This window comes from Lissotriton vulgaris, chromosome 8 (genome assembly GCF_964263255.1).
Source record: "Lissotriton vulgaris chromosome 8, aLisVul1.2, whole genome shotgun sequence".
Taxonomy (NCBI): Eukaryota; Metazoa; Chordata; class Amphibia; order Caudata; family Salamandridae; genus Lissotriton; species Lissotriton vulgaris.
This window is the reverse complement of record NC_141696.1, coordinates 538,532,181-538,553,514: the sequence shown is the minus strand read 5'-3', so window position 1 is coordinate 538,553,514 and position 21,334 is coordinate 538,532,181. Positions and strand designations below refer to the sequence as shown.

Here is a 21,334-nt window from a genome sequence, read left to right as displayed (position 1 = left end):
ATTTTGTTCCATAGACGAGTCGATGTTGGATTTCAGTTTATTCTTTATTTTTCATTCTTTAAAAAACTTTTGAAAGCACCACTATTGAAACCGCCAACGCGTTTCGTCCTATCCAGGGACTTCAGGGCTACAAAAGTACATCTAAAAAGACTATTTACAATTCATCCATAACTGTTTCAAAACAAAACACACACACAGACTTTTACAGAGATATCAAGATGGTTTCTAATGTTACGAAATTTCTTTCTTTATGGGACAGGCGTTTTTCAATCGCATCTCATTTCATTTACATTTATTGTTACATAGGTCTTGGACCCAAAAACGGAGAGGGCGAGGAACAACTTCATCTATTACAACATAATAAGTCCATCAAAACGGTCAAATAAAGCACATACCTCAAAGTTAATACAGAAAGTTCAATTTGATAATCTTTCATATGTTCGTAACAGGTAATTCTGTAAGATGATTTAAATTAATTGGCTGCATATATTTTTTTAACTAAGGCTTTATTGGAGGTATTTACACCTACACATCTAGTTTATGATTTACTTACTTTGAATCTTAGTTTAATGCACTTCCTCATATATTGAACATAGTATTTGGCAGGTAAAGAATCTTTGATAGGGAGCAGTGTCCTAGAAGGGATAAAGTTTAATGCAAATTACTATATTGGACAGAGCCATATCAGTCAAATTGATATTGTAAACATTGGTCATGGGCATCATCGATTTTAAAGAAAAAGTCAAATATAAGAATCCAATTTTAATTTCAGATTTATTTTGTTCTCAGATATGTTTTATAAGTATATCAGCTAAACCAGGGTTAACTATCATTTTCAATGAGGAAATTAAAGTTTAAGTTTATAAACGCCATGTTCCAGAAAGATGCAACATCGATTCTAAAGGATGGATCGTTTATAAGAATCCAAACAAAAAAAACGGGGAGATTTTATCTGAATTATCAAATTGACAACATCCAAATTACCAAAAATAGGCACTCTAGTAGTCACAATTATAGATGAACCAATAGTGGTATTAGTTTCAAATATGAATGAAAAGCCTATTTATGAGTCCTAGAATACCCAAATGTCTCGATGCCATAGAGAGCAATTTATTAGATTTGTCAAATAATTGAATAAGAACCCAGTTTGCATTCATATATTATAAAAACATCAGCGCGTTTAGACTAGAAACCATATATTGCCCATATATAAATAAAGGCACAAATCACACAGGTAATCGTGTAATGAAGTAGTTTGTAGGTATACCAATATTGGTTATACCACGGTATTGCACATTTAAAAGAAATATACAAGATCTGAACACAGTTGCTTGCCATTTATATGGAGATGTTAAATTGTGCAATCTCCTGCCTAATTTTGAACTATAAAAACAAAAGTAGCCCATATATAATAAATGTAATAAGGGTACAGCTAAAAACGAACTAAGTTGGCGTTCTAATTTAAAAAAAAAAATCGGCATGCCGATATTATAATTATAAAGCCATTTTAGCTGAGTGAGAAAATCCCACACACTAGTAATGAGTATCAAGGGGTTTTTCGGTGTCTACTCACCTGGATGCAGTAATTCCAGTCCCGCAGTAGAGGTCCTAGATCGTGTCCGCCTCACATGGTTCGCCAAGGTGCATGTGAAGTGGCTAAAAAACATGCTCTACAAGTTGTGTATAAATACGGACCCCCAGGGGTGTCTTCAGGTTGGCGGCAACGGGGACAAGGCTCACTGGACCATCAAGTCTCGCAGCGCGTCTCCTCATATGAGGAGACGCGCCGCGGAGACCAACGAGATGCAGGAGCTCCTCCTAGCGGTTGGAATTAAGAACCGCACTCCAGGGATGGCCGCGAAAGGAGCGAAAATGCTCCCTTGGCCAGGGGAATTTGCAAAGCCAACGCTCAATGATCCCGCACGGATGTTACAGGGTCCTGCCTAAGTATGACAAAAGGACCCAGCCGCCCAATACAACCAAAAGTATCACAAGCACATAAATTACAGAGAGCACAAAAAGTGACTTATCTGTTGCTGAAAGAAAGAGGGACAACGATGCTGAGAGGTCTTTCGTGGATATGTAGACACTGAAGAAGGACTGATTGCTGAGGTTACCTTATGGACTAATAGATATTGTAGTTTGATTGTACTTTTCATTTGGATTGTTTTACCCTTCAGTGGGATAAAAAATGTTGATAACTTTTTTAAAGCTGCTGTGGAATTTTTTTAAATAATTAAAGCGAAGAAAGAATAGTATAATCTGAGCCTCCGGTCCCGATATAGAATCCCCTTTTAGAGGGTGATGGGGCAAGCAGGACCTACTGGGCCCAACCATGGGGTTTGAGGCAGTTTGCTCCTGATGGTCAGGAGCTTGACATGCTATGGGTCCGGAGTAGTTTGGTCAAATACTCTCCCCCCCCCCCCCCCCCCCCTTTTCAGCTCTTGACCCTGTGGTGCAGGTCGAGCAGTCCAAGGCGGTCTGAGGGTGGAGGAAGGTGTTAAGTAAACACAGGGTCAACAAAAATTCTTGCTTTCATGAGGTAAATTAGTATTTGAATGTAAACAAAGCATGTTATTTTACGTACATTTCTAAAGCACACGTACACCGAGGCGGTTTCATGGCTCTAAGATAACTGAAACCTATCATCCAACTGATTGTTACCCATAAGCGAGCCTGAAAAGCCATGTCTTTAGGACCGAAAATCGTGAACATAAAATTCTTTAAAAAAAAATTATAATTTATTTGTTTAATGTGGGAGTGACCAGAACATTCGAGTGCATAGATCTCAGGTTGCGAGTGGGAGTGTATTTTTGTGTAGGAGGTGAGATAAAGGTGGGACTACCAGTGTGTAATGATTTAAAAATAAGGCAACCAACCTTGAAGATGGAGCGCTGTTCTACAGGCAGTCAGTGCAGTTCCCTCAATGTGGGGGGGAGGGTTATGTGACGATTCTGAGGTTGTTGGTACAGCAGCCTGGCTGCCTGGTTTTGGGCAGTTGGAGTCTGCGATTCAAACCCTTACTGAGGCCTAAGTAGAGAGAGTTGGCATAATCTAGGATTTTGATGACCAAAGCAAGCATAACTTGAGTGTTGGCCTCAAAGGAAAGGAATTGGATGATGCTTCTGATTTTCCACAGTTGTTGAAAAGAGTAAGAAATTACAGCCCCTAGTTGAGGTTCTTTCAGTATTCCGTGGCTCGTGACTGAATTCTTTGGCAAAGGAGGAAAGCCCATAGTATTTTTAAGATCGATGAGTCATCGCTAATGTTATTCAGTAGAGGGACCGCAATCTCTTCCTTAAAAGATCTGGGGACCCAGCCACAACTGGCTCGTTGAGGAGGGATGGGCTGGATCAGGAAAGGAAGAGAAGAGATCAGTTGGGGAGCCTGATTTCACTTTACTCAGTAGTATCATGAGTCTCTCCTTGCTAATAGTGGGCAGGCCAGACATGACAGAGTTGCAGTCTGTTGTAGATGATGTAATGGGTTTTTTACTCTGATAAGGGAATCGGCATATTAAAACATTTGGGATATCCTCTAGTCACTTTTAATATTTCGTCTCACACCCACTTCTCACGACCCCACTTAGATCACACTCCTCAAACGGCAAAAAAAAAGATCTCCGCTAAAGTCTCTTTGGGAGACCCTAGGGCATTGCAGCACTCTCCAGCGAGGAGCACCACCCAATGATGAAGCTTGACATCCCTAGGGATGTGTGAGGGCAATAAGAGACAATGTTGTTGACTGTCTTTTCTTGAATGGCGCAGTACCTAGACACCCACTTCTCTTTACTCTTTTTCTCAGACACGATCTGTGTCGCTTTCGGTACAGTAACCCCCTTGTTGGACTGATAAAGTATTAAAGTACCCTTTTGCAAGCTCAAACTACTTTGAACCAGGCTCCAAAAAGGGAAGGCTACCACCACAAAATAAACGCCACGCATGTGAATCCAAAAATGATTCACGCTGCAAAACGAAATGGTTACTTACCCGTACTAGTAGTCCTGCAGCTTGAAGAATTGTCTGCATATACATAATTTACATGTAACCCTCCCATCTTCCCAGAAATTAGGTGCATCACAAGTAAACTACTATTCACATATTACAGAGGGAAAAAATTGATACAAGGTAGCCACAGAGGAAAAAAAATACGATGAAGGGGACCATGGATAGGGCTTTCCAGGGCGCATTTCTGATGTCATGAGACCAGGGGGCCTTGGACGGGGGGGGGGGGGTAGGGGGGACATATGAAAGAAATTCCAGAGCCAAACACAAAATGACGGAACAGTGGGCAGCATGTAAATCCAGTAATGTCTTCGATTGAATATTATGCCTACCTGAAAGTAACCATTTCGTTTTTCTTTTGACAGGGATGTTGAGATCCCTGACCCCCCCTCCCCCCCCCCCCCCCAACTCCCCACCTCCCCCACACACACACCCAATGAAGATGAGGCTCGTGTAGTATAATGGCCCTAGATTAGTTAGCTCTGTGAAATGGTCAAGTAGGTGGTTACGTACAGAGATGTGGTAGAATATGTGGAATCTTCATGTGCATCTGATGTGTAGTTTTAACATGTCTGAAAGAAGTTCGATGGATGGGAAGGACAGAAAATCTTTCATGATTCTGTGCCAAGCCTGTGTATGATAGCCACACTGCCTCGGTTCTTTTGTGTCCTGTCCTTGTGGAGAATTGAATATCCCCGTAAAATTAGTATGTAGAAAGATGGCCATGAGCTAGGAGAGATTAACGTTTCAGTAATAAAGAGCATATCAAGATTGTGCAGAGGTAAGAGGTTTGTGACCTTGCATGTGTGGGTTCTGCCATTCACAGGCGTAGATCTGAGTTGGAGTGTTAGATCGTGTAAGCGAGATATGGATAATATGTATTAGGTTGTCAATGTGAACCTGTTTTAGAGTGTACATGTTTTTTGGGGGGGTGTGGGAGTGTTTTGCTGGAGTACCTACTGATTAGAATTCTTTTTGGGGGGTAATTTGACAGAGGAAAGGAGGTCTAAGCTATACAATCCAATTTTACTTCTCTCCTCCGAGACCAAGCATGTAATCTGAGTCTCAAATTAATGAATTGAGGAAGTGGCTTTCTATTGCTTGACATTTGTTGTCGTCATTGCCATGGACCCAATAAGTTTCTCCTGGTAGTTTTAAAACACGTCATAGTCTTCTATGTGACTGGGGCCTTTTTAAAAAAATTTTTTTACCAAGTCTAGAAATACATATCTCCAGAATATTAGAACACTGAGTGTAGATTAGCATTAGAATTGTGCCAATTTGTAATTGACAGACTGTTTTCTATAGAAACAACTCCATGGAAAATAAATGTTAAGTAACGTACCTCCTCTTTTCTAAGGTAACTTGGGAAGGGGAACTTATTTCCTACTCCTCCAATCTCCTGTACACTGGTTTAACTATCCATTACTTTTCTCCTAAACACTAATTCGTAACCGAATAGTGTTGAAGGGGTACTCGCTCTAAACCTGAATATGTGGCTGTTTAGGCCCCTATAACGTTGACTCGCGCTTTGTGTTTCGTTTTATGGTGTTTCTCACTTATGTAGCTCCCCTCAATGATCCTCCTACCATAGAGATAGTCTCCTTTCCCACAGACCAATGAATGTACATAGGAAGGTAGGTTTGAAGAAGGGTCCAAGTGGCACAGTTGCGAACGTATAGGTTTGCCTACATTTTTATTATTATCGTGGACTTTCCCTGTTTGGCGAGGGGTCTATCCCTGTGCTGGGAGCCGTACTGATAGTCTGTCCACGTAGCACAGGGACAGTAGCGCAGTGGGAGCTATTGAACACAAGTACAGTGTGGTTCCCATGGTTTGGGTTTAAGATATGGTTGTTTCTGCTGAAATTCTAAACTGCTGCACATCATATCCCTAATACAGTCAACGGACTCTCCAAATGGTTTAAAAAAATATTTTTTTTACTTAATAGAAGAATCCCCGAGGCAGCAAATGTAACATTGTTTCAGATGAAACCCGAATTTGTGTTGTGTATAAAATCCATATGTTAGTGTCTCTAGCATTTTATTGACCTTATTTGTGTTTGCTTGCTTGCAGGAAGAAGGCAGTATCAAGGAAATTGCCATCACTCACCATGTGAAGGAAGGACATGAAAGAGCAGATTCCTCGAATTTTGAACTCCTCAAAGTACTAGGGCAGGGCTCTTTTGGAAAGGTAAGTTTATTTTAAGCAGAATGTGTTTACTATTCGGTTAATATATATTCTCTTCCATTTTGAAGGAACGTTTCTTGAAACACTTGAGTGGCACTGTAAAACTGCTGGTGGCCCCAACAATGTGTTTCTATAGACTGATATTGCCTTGAAGGTGCAGAGAGCAGAGTAGGATGACAGGACTTAATAAGTGCAAGGGTTATAATGTGCAGAGCTGCCCAAGATAATAGGATGTAGTAGAATGGGATGTGCCACCAGACACAAGAGAAGTACCTCTGGAGATGGATAAACCCACCTAACTTGGGGCAACAGATGTAGGCAACTCACGAGAAACCTGTTCTGATTTAAAAATAAAAAAATAAATATGTAGCATTCACTTATAAACTAGGAACTGCTGAACTTGCAGCAATTTCGAACAAATATAGATTGGGAACCTTTACACTAGTAAAACCATTGAGCCTTGAAATAGATTTTGTGTATATAGTACTCATAATGAGCTCTTAGCATTAATAATTGATTCTTAATCTGGATAGTCTCTACTATGATGTAGCAATAGTGCACAACAAAAGTTGTTTCTCCCTATTGCTATATCATATGGGAAAGTGATTGCTTCCTCTTGTGGTCTCCTTCCTAGCCTAGGTCTCTAGAGACTAGAGCAAAGTAGCTGACTGGAGGATCGCAGTCTCCTCTCGCTCTTCTTCCTGTCATGGGTGTCCGCATATTGGTCCGAGGCATGTGTATGTGGGCAGTGTTTTTGTGTGGGTGGGGGCTGCCAAATTCCCAGGCACCAATGGGTGTGGTTTAACCCTCACTGAGAGGGCTGTTGGACAGCCTGTTAGTGCACCACCAGCTCTCTTCTTGCACAGCAGAAAGCAAGGCTTCATTAAGGAGGGAGAGGGAAATAGTGGTGGTGGATGGCAGCAGGCCAAGTGTTTGCTTGCTTAGGAGCAATCCTCTGAGTGTGGGAGTGGTATGGTCGAACACCAGTTTTAAAAATAATTTATTAAAATTTCTATTTTGGTGGAGGCTCCTGGCCCCACCTCCCATTTCCCCCAGTCCTGAGGAAGACCCCCTCCAAGGTTCTCACTGCTGCCAATCACTTATTGAGGTCGAAACGTCGACAACCTTCAAAGCAGCCAGCACACGCCTCAGTCTGAATACATTTACTATGGCGTCTATTACATGGCTTTGTGGAAATTGTTAAACATTCGTGATTTTGTTCATAGCTCCGTGTGGAAGGCAGCAATTTGTGTCTGTTTACTGATAAGGATCTTATGACCATCACTTTTCCCGAATACCCTCTTATCCTACACGCATTTACACTGACCTTTCTCCCTTCCCTTCTCCATTCACTTTTGGGGTACTTATGTCGTTTTGAACGCAAATACTTTGCTATATAAGACTTAACCTTGGGGCATTGTGATTAAATAACAATGCCAATTTCTAACTGTGCTACTTATTTTATGTTTTCGCAAATGTTTTCTCCAATAATTTCTTGTTTTTAAAATTAACATGTACTGGGACGCCTTCTCATTGTACTACAGGTATCTCTTGGGTCCAGGCTGTGATTGCTCTTTGCTGGTGGCAGTTTGGCTTCAAAGTCACTGGTGTTCACTCTAGGAAGTTCCGACCCCTGTTCTCCAATTATGTCTCCCTGATCTTTCATTTTGGAGAGTCGGTCATTAAGGACCAGGGCACACTGGCTCTGTTCGCTTTAGCCTGGTGCTCTACCTTCTGCCATATGCTCTTGCTGCAGTCTTTTCTTCCCGGCATGTTGGCTTATTCTCCAGTGCCCTCTGCTTCCTCCTCTTGGAGGTGGTATTGCTGAGCCTGTTCTCGTGTAGTGATTGGCAGGGCTGCAGGAGACCCGGGCCTGGTGCTCCAGTTTATCCCGACTGGTTAACCCTGTAGCTTCAAGGCACCGACTGTTCTTGTAGGCCGCGCACTTCCTTGAGTTTGGCAAACTACTGCTCTTGAGTGAAGTGGGTAATGTTGCTGGAGGCCAGACACTCCCACCCAGTTGTTGTGTCGGGTGATGGGGACAGGATGGCCCTAGGGAGATCTTGTTGGGACCTACACTCATGGGCGTCTAATCCTGACTAGGCCTCACACGTGGTCCTAGAATAAACTCAGCCGGACACTGGGAATAAGTTTGCTTGCTCGGTCGGCGCATCTCTCTCTGAACGCCCTCGCACGTGCTCGACCTCTTTTTATTATAGGGCGGTCACATGACCAACACGTCCGGCCCTCTGGACATCAGGGGCGGACCTTCAGGAACATAACATTCCTCCTAAAATAAGGAAAAACCAAAACAACTGCAAACATTAAAAAACACAACTCAACCATAACTCTTATCACTCGGGAACATTTGGACCGAGACCTTCAGCGTCCTTTTGATGCCAGTGCATTCAGTTCAAACATCACGTGCATATATGTAAATAGGAACAGTCTTACGTAAAGTAATCTCTCAGCCAGCCTGAGGGGGTGGGATTGTCACGTAGCTGGCGTTGGGACCCCCGATGAGTCATCAGTTCCGTTCCAACCTCCACTTCGCGTCTTGGCGCCTCTCTGTCGACCCCCTCCGGATCTGGGGCCTCATCCAGGGCCTCCGCGTCACCTCCCACTTCTTCGCTAGAAACCTGATGCTCGTTACTCGGCCTGACCTTGTGCTGAGATGTTGATTCACCAGTCGGCAATATAGTTGCAGTTTCGGTTTGTTCGCCGCCTTGCTGGCGCCTTGGCTCACTGCTTGAGGGATGATACAGTTTGAAGTGAGACACATTGCGAGTCACCCTGTTTCGTCCTCGAGTGGCTGTGATGCGGGTGCCTTTTACCCCAATGACTCGCCATGGTCGTTTCTCGTAATTGAGTTTGAACTTGCCACCAGTTGCACGATTCCTGATAAGCACTAGGTCGCCTCTTTTGACGTGGGGGGCCACAGCCCGGCGTTTCTTACTGATCTTGTCACATGCAGAATTTCTTTTCTTCTCCACTGCGTGTTCATCTATCATTTCCGGTGCCCACTGAGGGTGATGGGGGATGGAGTCAGTTATTACCCTTCCTAGGAGGAGATGTGCGGGAGCTACCCCAGTTGTGGAGTGCGGGGTCTGGCGGTAACTTCGGAGGAACGTGAAAATGGCCATTTCCACTGACTGCCCCTTGTCATGCGCAATGCGGATGACCTTGTTCAAAGTCCTCATGAATCTCTCGGCCTCCCCGTTGGCTTGAGGCCACCTCGGTGTGATGCGCCTGTGACGCGTTCCCAGAGACGAGAGGTATTCAGCAAAGTCTTGACCCTGGAATGGCGGCCCATTGTCTGTTCTGAGTTCCCTCATGGCTCCATGAGTGGCAATGATTTTTTCTATTTTGGGGATAACACAGTCTGCACTGGTGCTGGTGACAATTTCGACCTCAGGATATTTGGAGTGGTCGTCTATCATTACCAGCGTGTGTCTGCCATCCGGAAGGCTACCAAAATCCCTACTGACTCTCTCCCAGGGACCCCGTGGCCTGGGTTCCACAATGATGGGGGCCTCACGGGGGCTGTCGCCCGTGACTTGACAGGCCGTGCACGTTCGCACCACACTCTCCACCATGTCATCCATGAGCGGGAACCATACCTTTGTCCGCAGCCGGGCCTTCGTCTTGACCATCCCCTGGTGCCCTACGTGTGCCAGTTGAACCACTCGTCCTGTCAAGGCCGTCGGGATTACCAGGCGATGCCCTCGCAGAAGGCACCCCGCCGCGTCTTCATTTAGTTCAGCCCTCACGTGGTACAGACTGTCCATGATTTTCTGGGCCTCTGGTGTGAGTGCTTTCCAGCTCTCCTTGGCTTTCTGCCAGTTGGCCGTTCGGAGCAGATCCTTGGCCCGCTGTATGCAGGCATCCTGAGCCGTGATGCTCACGACCTCTTCCAAGGATATGGGGCGCGGGCATGATCTGGCCACGACCCACTGTACATAGGCCTCCGTCTCTTCTGCCTCATCCATCTCCTCCGGGGTTGCCGGCCTAGGGTGTCGTGATAGGTAGTCTGCAGGATTCCTTGCCCCTGGCTGGTACTCGATGGCGCAGTTATATTCTTGCAGTTGCAAAATCCACTTTTCGATTCTGGGTGGTGGCTTGGAGGAGGTGCCTGAAAACAGAGCCAGCAGCGGCTTGTGGTCCGTCACTACTGTGAAAGGCTTGCCATATACGTACAAGTGGAAGTGCCGACATCCCCAATGTATTGCGATGGCCTCCTTCTCGATTTGGGAATATCTTTGTTCTGTGTCCGTAAGGGACCGGCTGGCAAAAGCAACAGGGGCCCAGTCTACCTCATCTCGAGCTCTCTGCATCAGAACGGCCCCCAGTCCCGCCGGTCCGGCATCTACTGCAATGAGAGTGGAGTGTCTTGGGTCGAAGAATGCCAATGTGGTGTTGCTGGAAAGTGCGCTCTTAATGTCTTGAAATGCCCTTTCCTGCTCAGGTCCCCAGTTCCATGGAGTGGAGTCTTTGGTTAGTTCGCGCAGAGGGAGGGTCAGGTTAGCTAAGTCCCTTATGAAACGGCCACAGTAATTTACCATCCCGAGAAAGCTTCGGACCTCCGTGACAGTGGTAGGCGGGGGTGCGTCCTTGATGTCTTTAACTTTATCGGGATCAGGGTTGACGCCATCGGCTGAGAACACATACCCGAAGAACCCTAATTTGGTCTGCAGAAATTCGCATTTGTCTCGGTGCAGAGTGAGTCCAGCACTGCGGAGCCTGCGGAACACCTGCGCCAGGCGTTGGTTGTGTTCAGGGATGGTTCTTGCGTGCACCATGATGTCATCACTGACATTGATCACCCCCGGTATGCCAGCAATTAGTTCCTGGATAACATTCTGGAAAACCTCGGCAGCGCTGGATATCCCAAAACTCAACCTTGTGTACCTGCGCAGTCCGATGTGGGTGGAGAACGTCGTGATGTTCCGGGACTCTTTGTCCAGTACAAGTTGATGGTACCCCGCCCGGAGATCCAGCTTGGAGAACCACCTGGCCCCGGCCATCTCTCCGATTAGGTCGTCGATCGTGGGGGTGATATGTCGTTCCCTTTTGATGGCCGCATTGGGTAGGCGCATGTCCACGCAAATCCGGACCGCTCCAGGCTGCTTTGGCTTCCTTGTGACCATGATGGGTGATACCCAAGGGGTGGGGCCGGACACCTTCTCAATTATCCCCGCTGCTTCCAGCTTCTGTAGTTCTTCCTCGACCAGTGGTCTCAAATGGAACACAACACGATGGTGTCGCAGGGCCACCGGTTGAACAGTGGGGTCCACATGCAGGTGTATTTCCCGACCCTTGAAACAGCCAATCCCTTCGAATAGGTCAGAAAAGTCTGCAATCAGTTGCTGCACCGATTCCTCATGCACCCCAAACGCAAATGAGACCACCCCCAAGTCCTCTGCCGTCCGGCAACTCAGGAGCATGCCTTGACCTTCTTCCGACACGAAGATGTTGGCTCGCGTGATTTTGTCTCCGTGTCGGACCGCTGCTTTAAACTTTCCCCTGATGCGGAGGGGAACGTCCTGACCGTAGGCAAAGACGGTGATCGGAGTGGAGCGGAGGCTGGGAGGGGTAGCCATGTCTCCGTAGAGGGATGCACTCATGAGATTTATCGAGGCGCCCGTGTCCACGGTCGCCATGATGTCCTGATCAGCCACTTGTATGGCGCACTGTGGTAGTGTCCTGGTGCGTCTGGTGGCCGTGCCGATCATGTGCACCTTGTGTACGGATCGCTCCTCCTCGTCATCGTCCATGTCACTGTTGCTGGGTCCTCCTTCCGCGCCTTCGGGCTCCGCCACTGTATGTATTGTCTGGCGGGGCTTGCTGAACTTTCTGGACCGGCACACTTTTTCAAAGTGATTCATTTTTCCACAACCGGAGCATATCTTGCCCCGTGCTGGGCATTCTGGCGCCGGATGTCTTGGGCCTCCACAGTAACCACATGACTGCGCCGAAGCTCCGCCCTGCGGGGTTGTTGTTCGCTTTGCCCATTTGGGCTGTGGGCGGACTTGTAGTCTATTAACCGGCTCCATTTTCACGTTGGCTTGTAGAGCTGCTTCCATGTGGGCTGCCCTGGCCTTGGACAGCTCCTTTGTGCGGCCCAGCGTGAGAATGTCTGGGAGGGGTTTCCCCGACTCCTCCAGTATTCTCTCGCGTAGTTTAGCAGAGGTGCATCCCTGTATTATCTGGCCTCTGATCTCTTCCGTGACGTCCTGAAATCCACACGTTAGTGCTAGTTTCTTTAGCCGTGAGTGGTAGGCGTCCAGCGATTCCTCTGGCAGTTGTCGCGCTTGTCGAAAAATGAATCGCTCATAGTCTTGGTTGGCCATTGGTTCGAAGTGCGCATTGAGTGCATTGATTAGTGTGTGATGGGTCTTAGGAGTTGCCTCCGTGAGGGTGCGGGCAATGGAGTGGATATCCTTGCCACCAAGATGGAGAATCATGGCACGCTTCTGTTCCTTATGGACCTTGGTGGCCTCGAAGAATATGAAGAGCCTGTCCACCCATTCCTTCCACTTCGGTGCGAGAGTGGAAGGCGCACCCTCCACCACAAACGGTTCAATGGGCGGAATATTCGCCATCGCCGTGGACGCTCGGGAGGATGTCCGTGGGCAGACCGGAGCGCCTCGCCAGGCGCACCTCGGTGCGGTTCACGCACGTGCAGCCCAGCACGGTGCGGCACCGGGCGTGGAGGGTCCGCCGGGAGAGGACCTCGCGCGACCAATCAGACTCCTGTGCGCCGCAGGAAGGTGCAAGCCAGCGCCGCTCACCTGTCGAGATCCAGGGATCAGAGTCGTTCCTCCAGGCGAGCAGAGCGGGGGGGTGTGTGTTGGCAAGGCACGAGCACCGCAGGCACGTTGGAGTGCCCGCAGCCGCCTCACCCCAAGAGGGACACACACCCACGTCCCGAGCGAGGGATCGACAACCACCCTCGTCGCCAATTGTTGTGTCGGGTGATGGGGGAGATCTTGTTGGGACCTACACTCATGGGCGTCTAATCCTGACTAGGCCTCACACGTGGTCCTAGAATAAACTCAGCCGGACACTGGGAATAAGTTTGCTTGCTCGGTCGGCGCGTCTCTCTCTGAACGCCCTCGCACGTGCTCGACCTCTTTTTATTATAGGGCGGTCACATGACCAACACGTCCGGCCCTCGGGACATCAGGGGCGGACCTTCAGGAACATAACACCAGTGGTGGGAGTTTCATTTCCCCTCAACCCGTTTGCAGTTGAATTGCACTGTTCACAGCAACTTGCTTCCTGTTCGCCTTACTGCACAAGGATAAAAAACAGGCTTTTTTAAAATTCTGCTTACTAGGCCTAGTGGTGTGGGTGGGTCTACTGTGAGCCTTACACATATGAGCACACCACATTCTTATTGTGCTTTGTTGTCATGGAAGAACTAAGTGTTTCAATTAATTGCTTGCAGTCAGTGGTCTGATTTTTATTTTGTAGATTACCTATGTTGCTCCCTCGGTGATTGGTCTTGCTGTATAACCCACTCTAAAGTTAATGATAGAGGCTGCTACTTCAGTGTCTGCAAGCTTTCCTCAACTACACAACTTCAAGGTACCTGACCCTACTCTCAATGCTGCGAGCTTTCACACATTCCCCACTGCTGCAAACTTCCCTTAGCTTCACCAACACCACTTCAAAGTACCAGACACTACTCCCAATCCCGCTGGTTTCTCCACATTCCCCACTTCGGCAAGCTTCCCTCGGCACCTCCTACACCATTGCAAGTTGTACTCGGATCTCTGTCTGCCCTCCCGTTAGTGAGATGAAGGAAAGACTGCTGCAGACATGAACAGTAATTAGATAACCACCAGCTCTAATGGAGATATCTAGCCGCAGATTCCGTAGCTTAGAATTCTCCCCATGTGCCAGACTGGATCGGATTTATTTTAGGACTGCGAACTGACTTTGTCCCTCCACGACACGCTGACGTCAGTTTCTTATTTTCCGTGCTTACACCATGAATCTGGAGAAGAGGTTACCTCAAGCTGGTTTTGGCCTTCTTCGATGCTCTTTGTTGAAACAGTGTGCTTTTTCTGGTTTTGAATGTGGTGCTTGGGAGAGCACCGTGACTCTGAGGAGTGCGACTCCTGTCGTCTACTGTGACTGAAGGCACTCCGGTACCATCTGATAACGCTCCTGTTGGTTCGGCTCTTGCAGCCACTGCATGGTCCGCTTGCGGGCCCGGTTCTTGCACTTTTCCCATGGATGTCACTCTCAATCGTCCCACGGTGAGTCTCAACACAGATGGTCGAAGTTGTGGCATTCCCCAACTCACCGTGCAGAGATTCCACATTTTACTTTTCCTCCCACTCGCTGGTTGAGGACTCCGTGCACTAGTTCACCCAGTGGCTCCTTATCTACCCTGGAGCCGGGGTGCCTCTGACCCAGATGCAAGCATATTATTTCTCTCTGCAATGCCATTCTTGGGTCTTCACTTTCCCCTGGAGCGCCTTGAGCCCCAAGATGGTGAGAGGTGCCTCGACTGGATCCACACCGGCAGATTTGCCTTTGGCTTCAGTTAGGCCCTTGGGTTTGAAGGTCAAGTCTGTCTCAGCGCTGGTGCACAGCCCTTTGGGGTTCCAACCTTCTGTGCTTGTATCCAGTCAGCCGACTCGGACGATGCCGATCAACACCGTGCCCCATCCCCTTTCCATCGTAGAGTGCAGAGCAAATGGTGCCGCCTATTTCAAACACCTGTCTTCCACTTTCTGTGGAGCCCTGCAATGTATTTCCTTCAGAGGAACACTGTTTAGGAGATATTGAGGGTGAGTCGGAGTTTCTGCACCCCATACCTGATGCTGCTCAGCCTCTTCTGGAGGATAGCTGGCTAACTGAACTGTGGGAAGATAGTGGCTTCGAGTCTTCCCCATCCTCGGGCCTTCTTTTCCCTCCTGGTCTTTCTACAGAGGCCATCTCCTCTTTAGCTAATATGCTAAGGCAAGTTGCTCAGATTTTGGATCCAACTCTCCCTTCTGTAGCCTTTTTGTTAGGAGCTGGGCTAAACCCAATACAGGGGCCCCTGGCGGATCGATCTAGATCTCAGATACCGTCTGGCCCAAAGTGATCCGGCCGGTCTCCTCTGACACCCTACTCATAGTTTGGTGGTACAGGCTCCTTCAACCTCGTATAACCTAGTTCTCTTCTTTGTATTCTATCAGACAGAGATTCCAGGAGACCGGACGCTTGTGGCAGGCATATCTTCTCCACAAGTTCTGCTTTGCGTTCCAGTAATGCAGCGTTCTGTGCTGCTTTTCCCCCCAAACAGTGTGGGATTCCTTGACACATGTGTTGCCACCGCTTCCAGACAACACTCTGAACGTGCTTACCAAGTTGATCCAAGATGGATAACAGGTGGCTAATTTAGTCCTGTATGGCCACTAACCTCCACTTTTTCGTTAGCTGTTCAGACCACTTTGCTTGACAAGCCTTTTGATGGCACCCACCTTTCTGGTGCTCAGGCCGACATACTAAGTGGATTATAAGGATTATAAGGAATGCTGGTCCTAGATTTCTTTCTCGATTGAGCATTCAATTGTGGTGTCCATGGTTGTCTATCTCACCTACTGATGGCACCCAGTGTGGTATTCCTGTTTCCTGTAGGTATTAATTTTTTTCCTTCTTAAACTGTTGATGACCGGTTTTGGGTTGGTTATGACTCTACATGGGTTTAACGCCTGTTGCATAGGGTTTCTGTTTCTCGGACTATGGACTCCCTATCCAAGAGATCGTTTTCCAGGATTATTTTCTTGCACGAGAATAACTACCTCGGTTACAAGCTCTTTGGAGCACTTCTGTATGCTTACGCACTACTTATGTGAGCCACTTGTGATCTAGAGTTTATAAGCTCTGACTCGCATCCTCACTACTGGAACTTATTACACCTACACTGCACATTGATTTATGAAGTTTAGTATCATTTATCGGGACCTTTCACTTTTCTCCCCCCTGGGGGATTTTCTGTATAGCTTGTTCCATGTGATTCCTTTCTTGTGAATCTCTTTTCTCCTTCCTCTATACAGGGAGTACCCTTTATGCAACCCTTCTTGTTTAATTCTGTTTCACCAAAGGCTCTAAATTTTCACAGGAGCATTGGAGCACGTGCCACAGTCTCTACTCTGTTCACGTTACTGGCCTAGCCATTATTTCCCCTTAGGACATTCTTTTCTCTCATTTCTTTAGTGAGCTTTTCGCTCTTCAGCAGGGTACACTTTTAACGGTCTACTCTGATTTACAGGTTTTATTTACTTGTAATTTTCACTAGGGTGTTTTTTCAATGAAAAAAATGTTCTTCCTCTGTCCTGCTGATTGTCTTTTTTCTGTGTGGTAATTAAGTGCCGACTTTTTTACCAGCAGTCTCCCTGACCTTTCTTTGACTTTTCTTGCTAGGACATGTCATACTCACTTATTGTTTACAGGCAAGTTTTTTTTATCCCTCATTGCCACAAACCCTTCCTTTTTCTGAGTTAATACACATGCGGCATCAAGATTTGTATCCTTGCAAAGACAGTGTGGTCGCTTGTTTTGGTATAATGGCTCATCCATCTCTTGGTGGATTCCTTCTTACTTGAAACTGTTCCTAGAACATTATGATTTCATCCTCTTGGACTTAGTCGGTAACTCTCTTCATGGTCCACTTTCATTTTGTTCTGTACAGTGTCCTAATGTTCTGCACTCAGGGGTTAGTCATTAAACCTATGTGTTACGTTTATTGTTGGGGTTTCTTCACAAAGAATATCCCCCCCCCATTGTGTATTTCACTTCTTAAACCCAATTCTGGGTTTTCTTGACCCATATACCTTGGTATAATCAGGGCTGTAGAAGTGTTGCCCTTATACAGGTGTAATTTGGTTGGATGGATGTATGATGGCTGGATGGGTGGCTGGATGGATGGATGGGTGGCTGGATGGTGGACTGTGTGAGTGGTGGGTGAGCAGTATCAGACTGCCTGCACAATGTCAGGGTGACTGTGCGTAGTAAATGGTGGGTGAGTGTGCAGGGTGAGCAGTGTTTGTGGATAGGTGAAAGGTATGCAAGTAATTTGTAGCAGAATACATTACATAAAAATAGGTGGATCGATAGGTGAGCGGTTGTGTGGATGGATGGTAGGGTGCGGATGGATGAAGGATGGGTCAATGGTTGGATGGGTTGACAGGGTAGTATGTTTGCCATTCTTCTTAATAATATTCCCCATCATTTCTTAAATTCATCATAATACAGCCACAGTTTTATGTCGGACCCTGGGACTGTATCGAAATCATGGCCATAGATTCATCTGCTATATAATTGCCCTTTCCGCCCCTTTCTAAAATGCCTGCAAACACCACATGTTGGACCGGATCACTAAAGAAATCTATTCCTTTTCCAAGCTGCTATTCCTGATCAAGTATCAGCATTGCCATACAACACATGAGACACACTACACTTCTAATACAGCGTCATTCTTTAATCCATAAATTTGATCACCCTTACTTGCAAAGCACTCTTCAGCAAACAAAATGCAGCTGCTTTATCTATCCCTTAAGATCAGTTGAGCTAAAATGTTAAAAGTCTGAATCAGCCAGAAGATGGTAAACGACCGCATCTAACCCAAGTGATACAAAGCTACTTGGAGAGAATATGACAAAATCATCTTTACCTAAATGGTCCGTTCACTGCCAAGCTCACCAATATCTCAAACTGTTCCACAGGGTTAGCTTAAACAACATAGACTACATGATTCCGTTATGAATAAGAGGAGCATTGTACACCTCTATCCAGACTCGCATACATCCTCTGTCTGACCCATTTCAGTGACCTAAACAGGGACCCTTCCCATGCTACTGCGTTCAGTTCTAAAGTGGAGCTTCACTTGTATCTTCAGAGATGAGCTGTTCCAGCATGAATCCCAGTGAGACCTTTTACCTTCCTCATGCATGCAAGAGGCTAACATAACTTTCTCATAACAAGCATGAAAATCATTCCTATTACCCATAGAAACACTGCATCCATGGGATGACACATCGCTGCTGCAGCTTGAATGAGTCAAGGCAGACCCACATAACCTTCCTTTTCCCCCACCCCTTCCTGTTATTCTGCGTCATCTCATCTTCCCTCTCTCCAAGCCTTCAAACCTTTCTCCTTCCTTTTCTCCTATCTTGTCTGTCTTTCTCGCTGGTCAGCCGCGCCTCGGCTGCCTCACCCCGGGGCTCTAGCCATGCACACGGGGTACCGCGGGCGGGGCTCCTCCTCTCCGGAGCCTCGCCGGTCAGCCGCGCCACGGCTGCCTCACCCCGGGGCTCTAACCATGCACACGGGATACCGCGGGCGGGGCTCTTCCTCTCCAGAGCCTCGCCAGTCAGCCGCGCCTCGGCTGCCTCACCCCGGGGCTCTAGGTTTGGTCGGCAACATCACCCGGCGATCGGGGCTCCTCCTCTCCGGAGCCTCGCCGGTCAGCCGCGCCTCGGCTGCCTCACCCCGGGGCTCTAACCATGCACAAGGGATACCGCGGGCGGGGCTCCTCCTCTCCAGAGCCTCGCCAGTCAGCCGCGCCTCGGCTGCCTCACCCCGGGGCTCTAGGTTTGGTCGGCAACATCACCCGGTCTCCCCTCGGCACGGGAGACCGGACGGGCACAGCAAAGGCTTCCCCCAGACAGACAGGGGGAAGCGGAAACCACGTCCTCCCGGCCCCGCCCACAACCAGGCGGCGGCCATCTTACGGCAGCTCGGGTGGTGAGCTCGGGGGCCAAAACGAGGGGTGGGCACCCTCGAAATTAAAATAAAAACATTAAAATGAACGAGACAAGCCCCCCCAAGCCCCCCCGTGCGCGCTTATAGATATATAATTGATTTCTCTTCTAATTTTCTCAGGAACTACTGGAGGGATTTACACTATTTAACAAAAAGCGATATCTGCGTACCAGACACTACCATTTTGACAAGTTTGGTGTAATTCCCTTCAGCGGTTCAAGCTGTAGCTGAGTCTAAAGGTCCTATGGAAATTAGCATGGGGAAAACACGTTTTGGGACCCCCCTTTTTTCTCAGCCCCCACTTGACGAATCCCCCCCAAACTTTCAGGGAAGGAGCGGAGCGGAGCGAGCCATCTTCTTTGAGAAATTTGCGAAGATTCATCAACCAGCGCCAAAGTCCTAACTATATATACCTACTGGCTACCGCCAGTAGGATATAGATAGATATAGAGAGATATATATATATATATATATATATATATATATATATATATATATATATATATATATATATATATATATATATATATATACACACACACACACATGGATGTACCCTTCATTCTTATCTTGTGTTCTCATATTAACTTACTTGATATGTATGCACTAGCTATTCTTTCCGCCCCTATGAGTTCTTTACATTGAATGAACCCATTGGTGTCTTACTGTCTTTGAGACTTTTTCTTAAGACTAGTGTTGCGCTTGTCGATACTCGTTCTTGTCTTTGTGTTTTTCAGTGGTTGCATTCATCCATACTACTCCACTGTGTATCTATTCTAAGGGTCCTTTCTCAGTGTCTCTCAGGACAAGTTTGCCTCTAAAGCATTTGCTATCGCCTTTGGCCCTCAGAGACCCAGCTGGCCTTGGGTTTGGTTCTTGGGCCCATTTCCTCCTTTTTTTGTGGAGTACGTTTGACTGACCTAATAATTTTCTAAGTCTGGCCCTATAGATTAGTGACATTGGCGGTTTGTTGCTTTTGGGTTCCCAAGTCACAGGCAACCACATGTCTGGTCCCACCTTGTGAGCGACTTAGTGTTGTATTTACTTTGAATATGGCCTACAGACATTTCTGTTCCCCTGCAATCGGTCACTCTATTCCCATGTTTTTCTCAGTTTTTTTATGTCTTTACTTGCCTCAGGTTTTTGCCAAAGTTCTAAGGGCGAAGTGTATGCTCTTATTCACCTACTTTCCTAAGAGTAACCAGTCTTGTCTGTCTTATTATAGACTGGTTAGTTCTATTCAGGGTCTTTTAGAACGATCAGTTCACAAACACTCCTCTGGGTATGGTATGTCATGGGTATCTATTCTAAGATGGAGAATCTGCGACTAGATCGCTCTATCAGATGAGCAAGGTACTTACCTTTGGTAACTCCTTATCTGATAGAGATAGTCTAGTCGCAGATTCCTTACCCACACAATACTTTTGGTCTAGTTCCCGCTATCTAAAAAAGAAAAGTTACATCAAAAACATTAATTACTCTTCAGTGTGCAGTATCTTCTTAATGATCTCTGTACTTGATTTTACATGCACACAGTGCTGGCTTTTGGTTGCAACATGGGCTTGCTAGCGCAGAACACATTTTTATTATGGTGATAAGCGTGGCTCAAATCCACCCGAGTGACTTACCGCACTCACCTATAGTCGCTATACAGGAAGTCAGCCGGACAGTGGAGAAGAATAAACAAAAGTCTTTATTAGGCCAAACAGCACTCATATGAGAGGGCCCTGTCCGACCTCACTCCTAGGAGTGCGAACGAGAGGACTGACTCTCTGCATCACAGCAATACATTATAATGCAATACAGCAACGAGGGGTACGCCCCTTGTGGAAAATCACCGAGCCACAGACCAGTAGACAATGCTCTCATACAGCAGGCATCTGCACCTGCAAGGGATACATTATTATCTTTACTCAAGGCCATGGAGCTAGGCTTCGACGTCTCTGGGCATGAGAACGTTACTGATAATGAGACTTGTTAGTTTCGGCCACAGTAAGCCGAGAAACGAAAACTGCTGTCTTAGTACATTTCTGTATTCCTACGGGAGGGGCATATGAGCGAGAAGGGCCCGCAGGCACAGAGGGTTACTCAAAATGGTGGCACACAGGCTAAGCTAAGAAACTAATATGATCACACGTACATTTGAATATAAGCAAAGGCATGAATAATATTTCAGCATAGGTGCATATATGAAATTCATTAGTTAGTCATATGATGCTAATTCGCACATCATCACAGGGTAATTAGGGCATCGAAAAGTGAATTCTATCAGACCCTCCTTTTAGCATCATTGGCTAACTATAGCCTCATTTATTTGCAAAAGGTAGTGCCTACATCCAGTCTAGGGGCAGGACTTTATTTCTTTAGTCTAGAAC

General features: G+C 46.8%; 1 protein-coding gene across 4 annotated transcripts in view; it reads left to right on the top strand.

The window, feature by feature from the left end:
* Nucleotides 1-21,334, top strand: part of RPS6KA3 (ribosomal protein S6 kinase A3) — a 796,620-nt gene that overhangs the window by 169,685 nt on the left and 605,601 nt on the right. For all 4 annotated transcript variants that reach the window (XM_086934351.1, XM_086934352.1, XM_086934353.1 and 1 more), the window contains one exon: nt 6,081-6,197. In XM_086934351.1, coding sequence (XP_086790477.1) covers nt 6,081-6,197 — 117 coding nt within the window. The remainder of the gene's footprint in view (nt 1-6,080; nt 6,198-21,334) is intronic.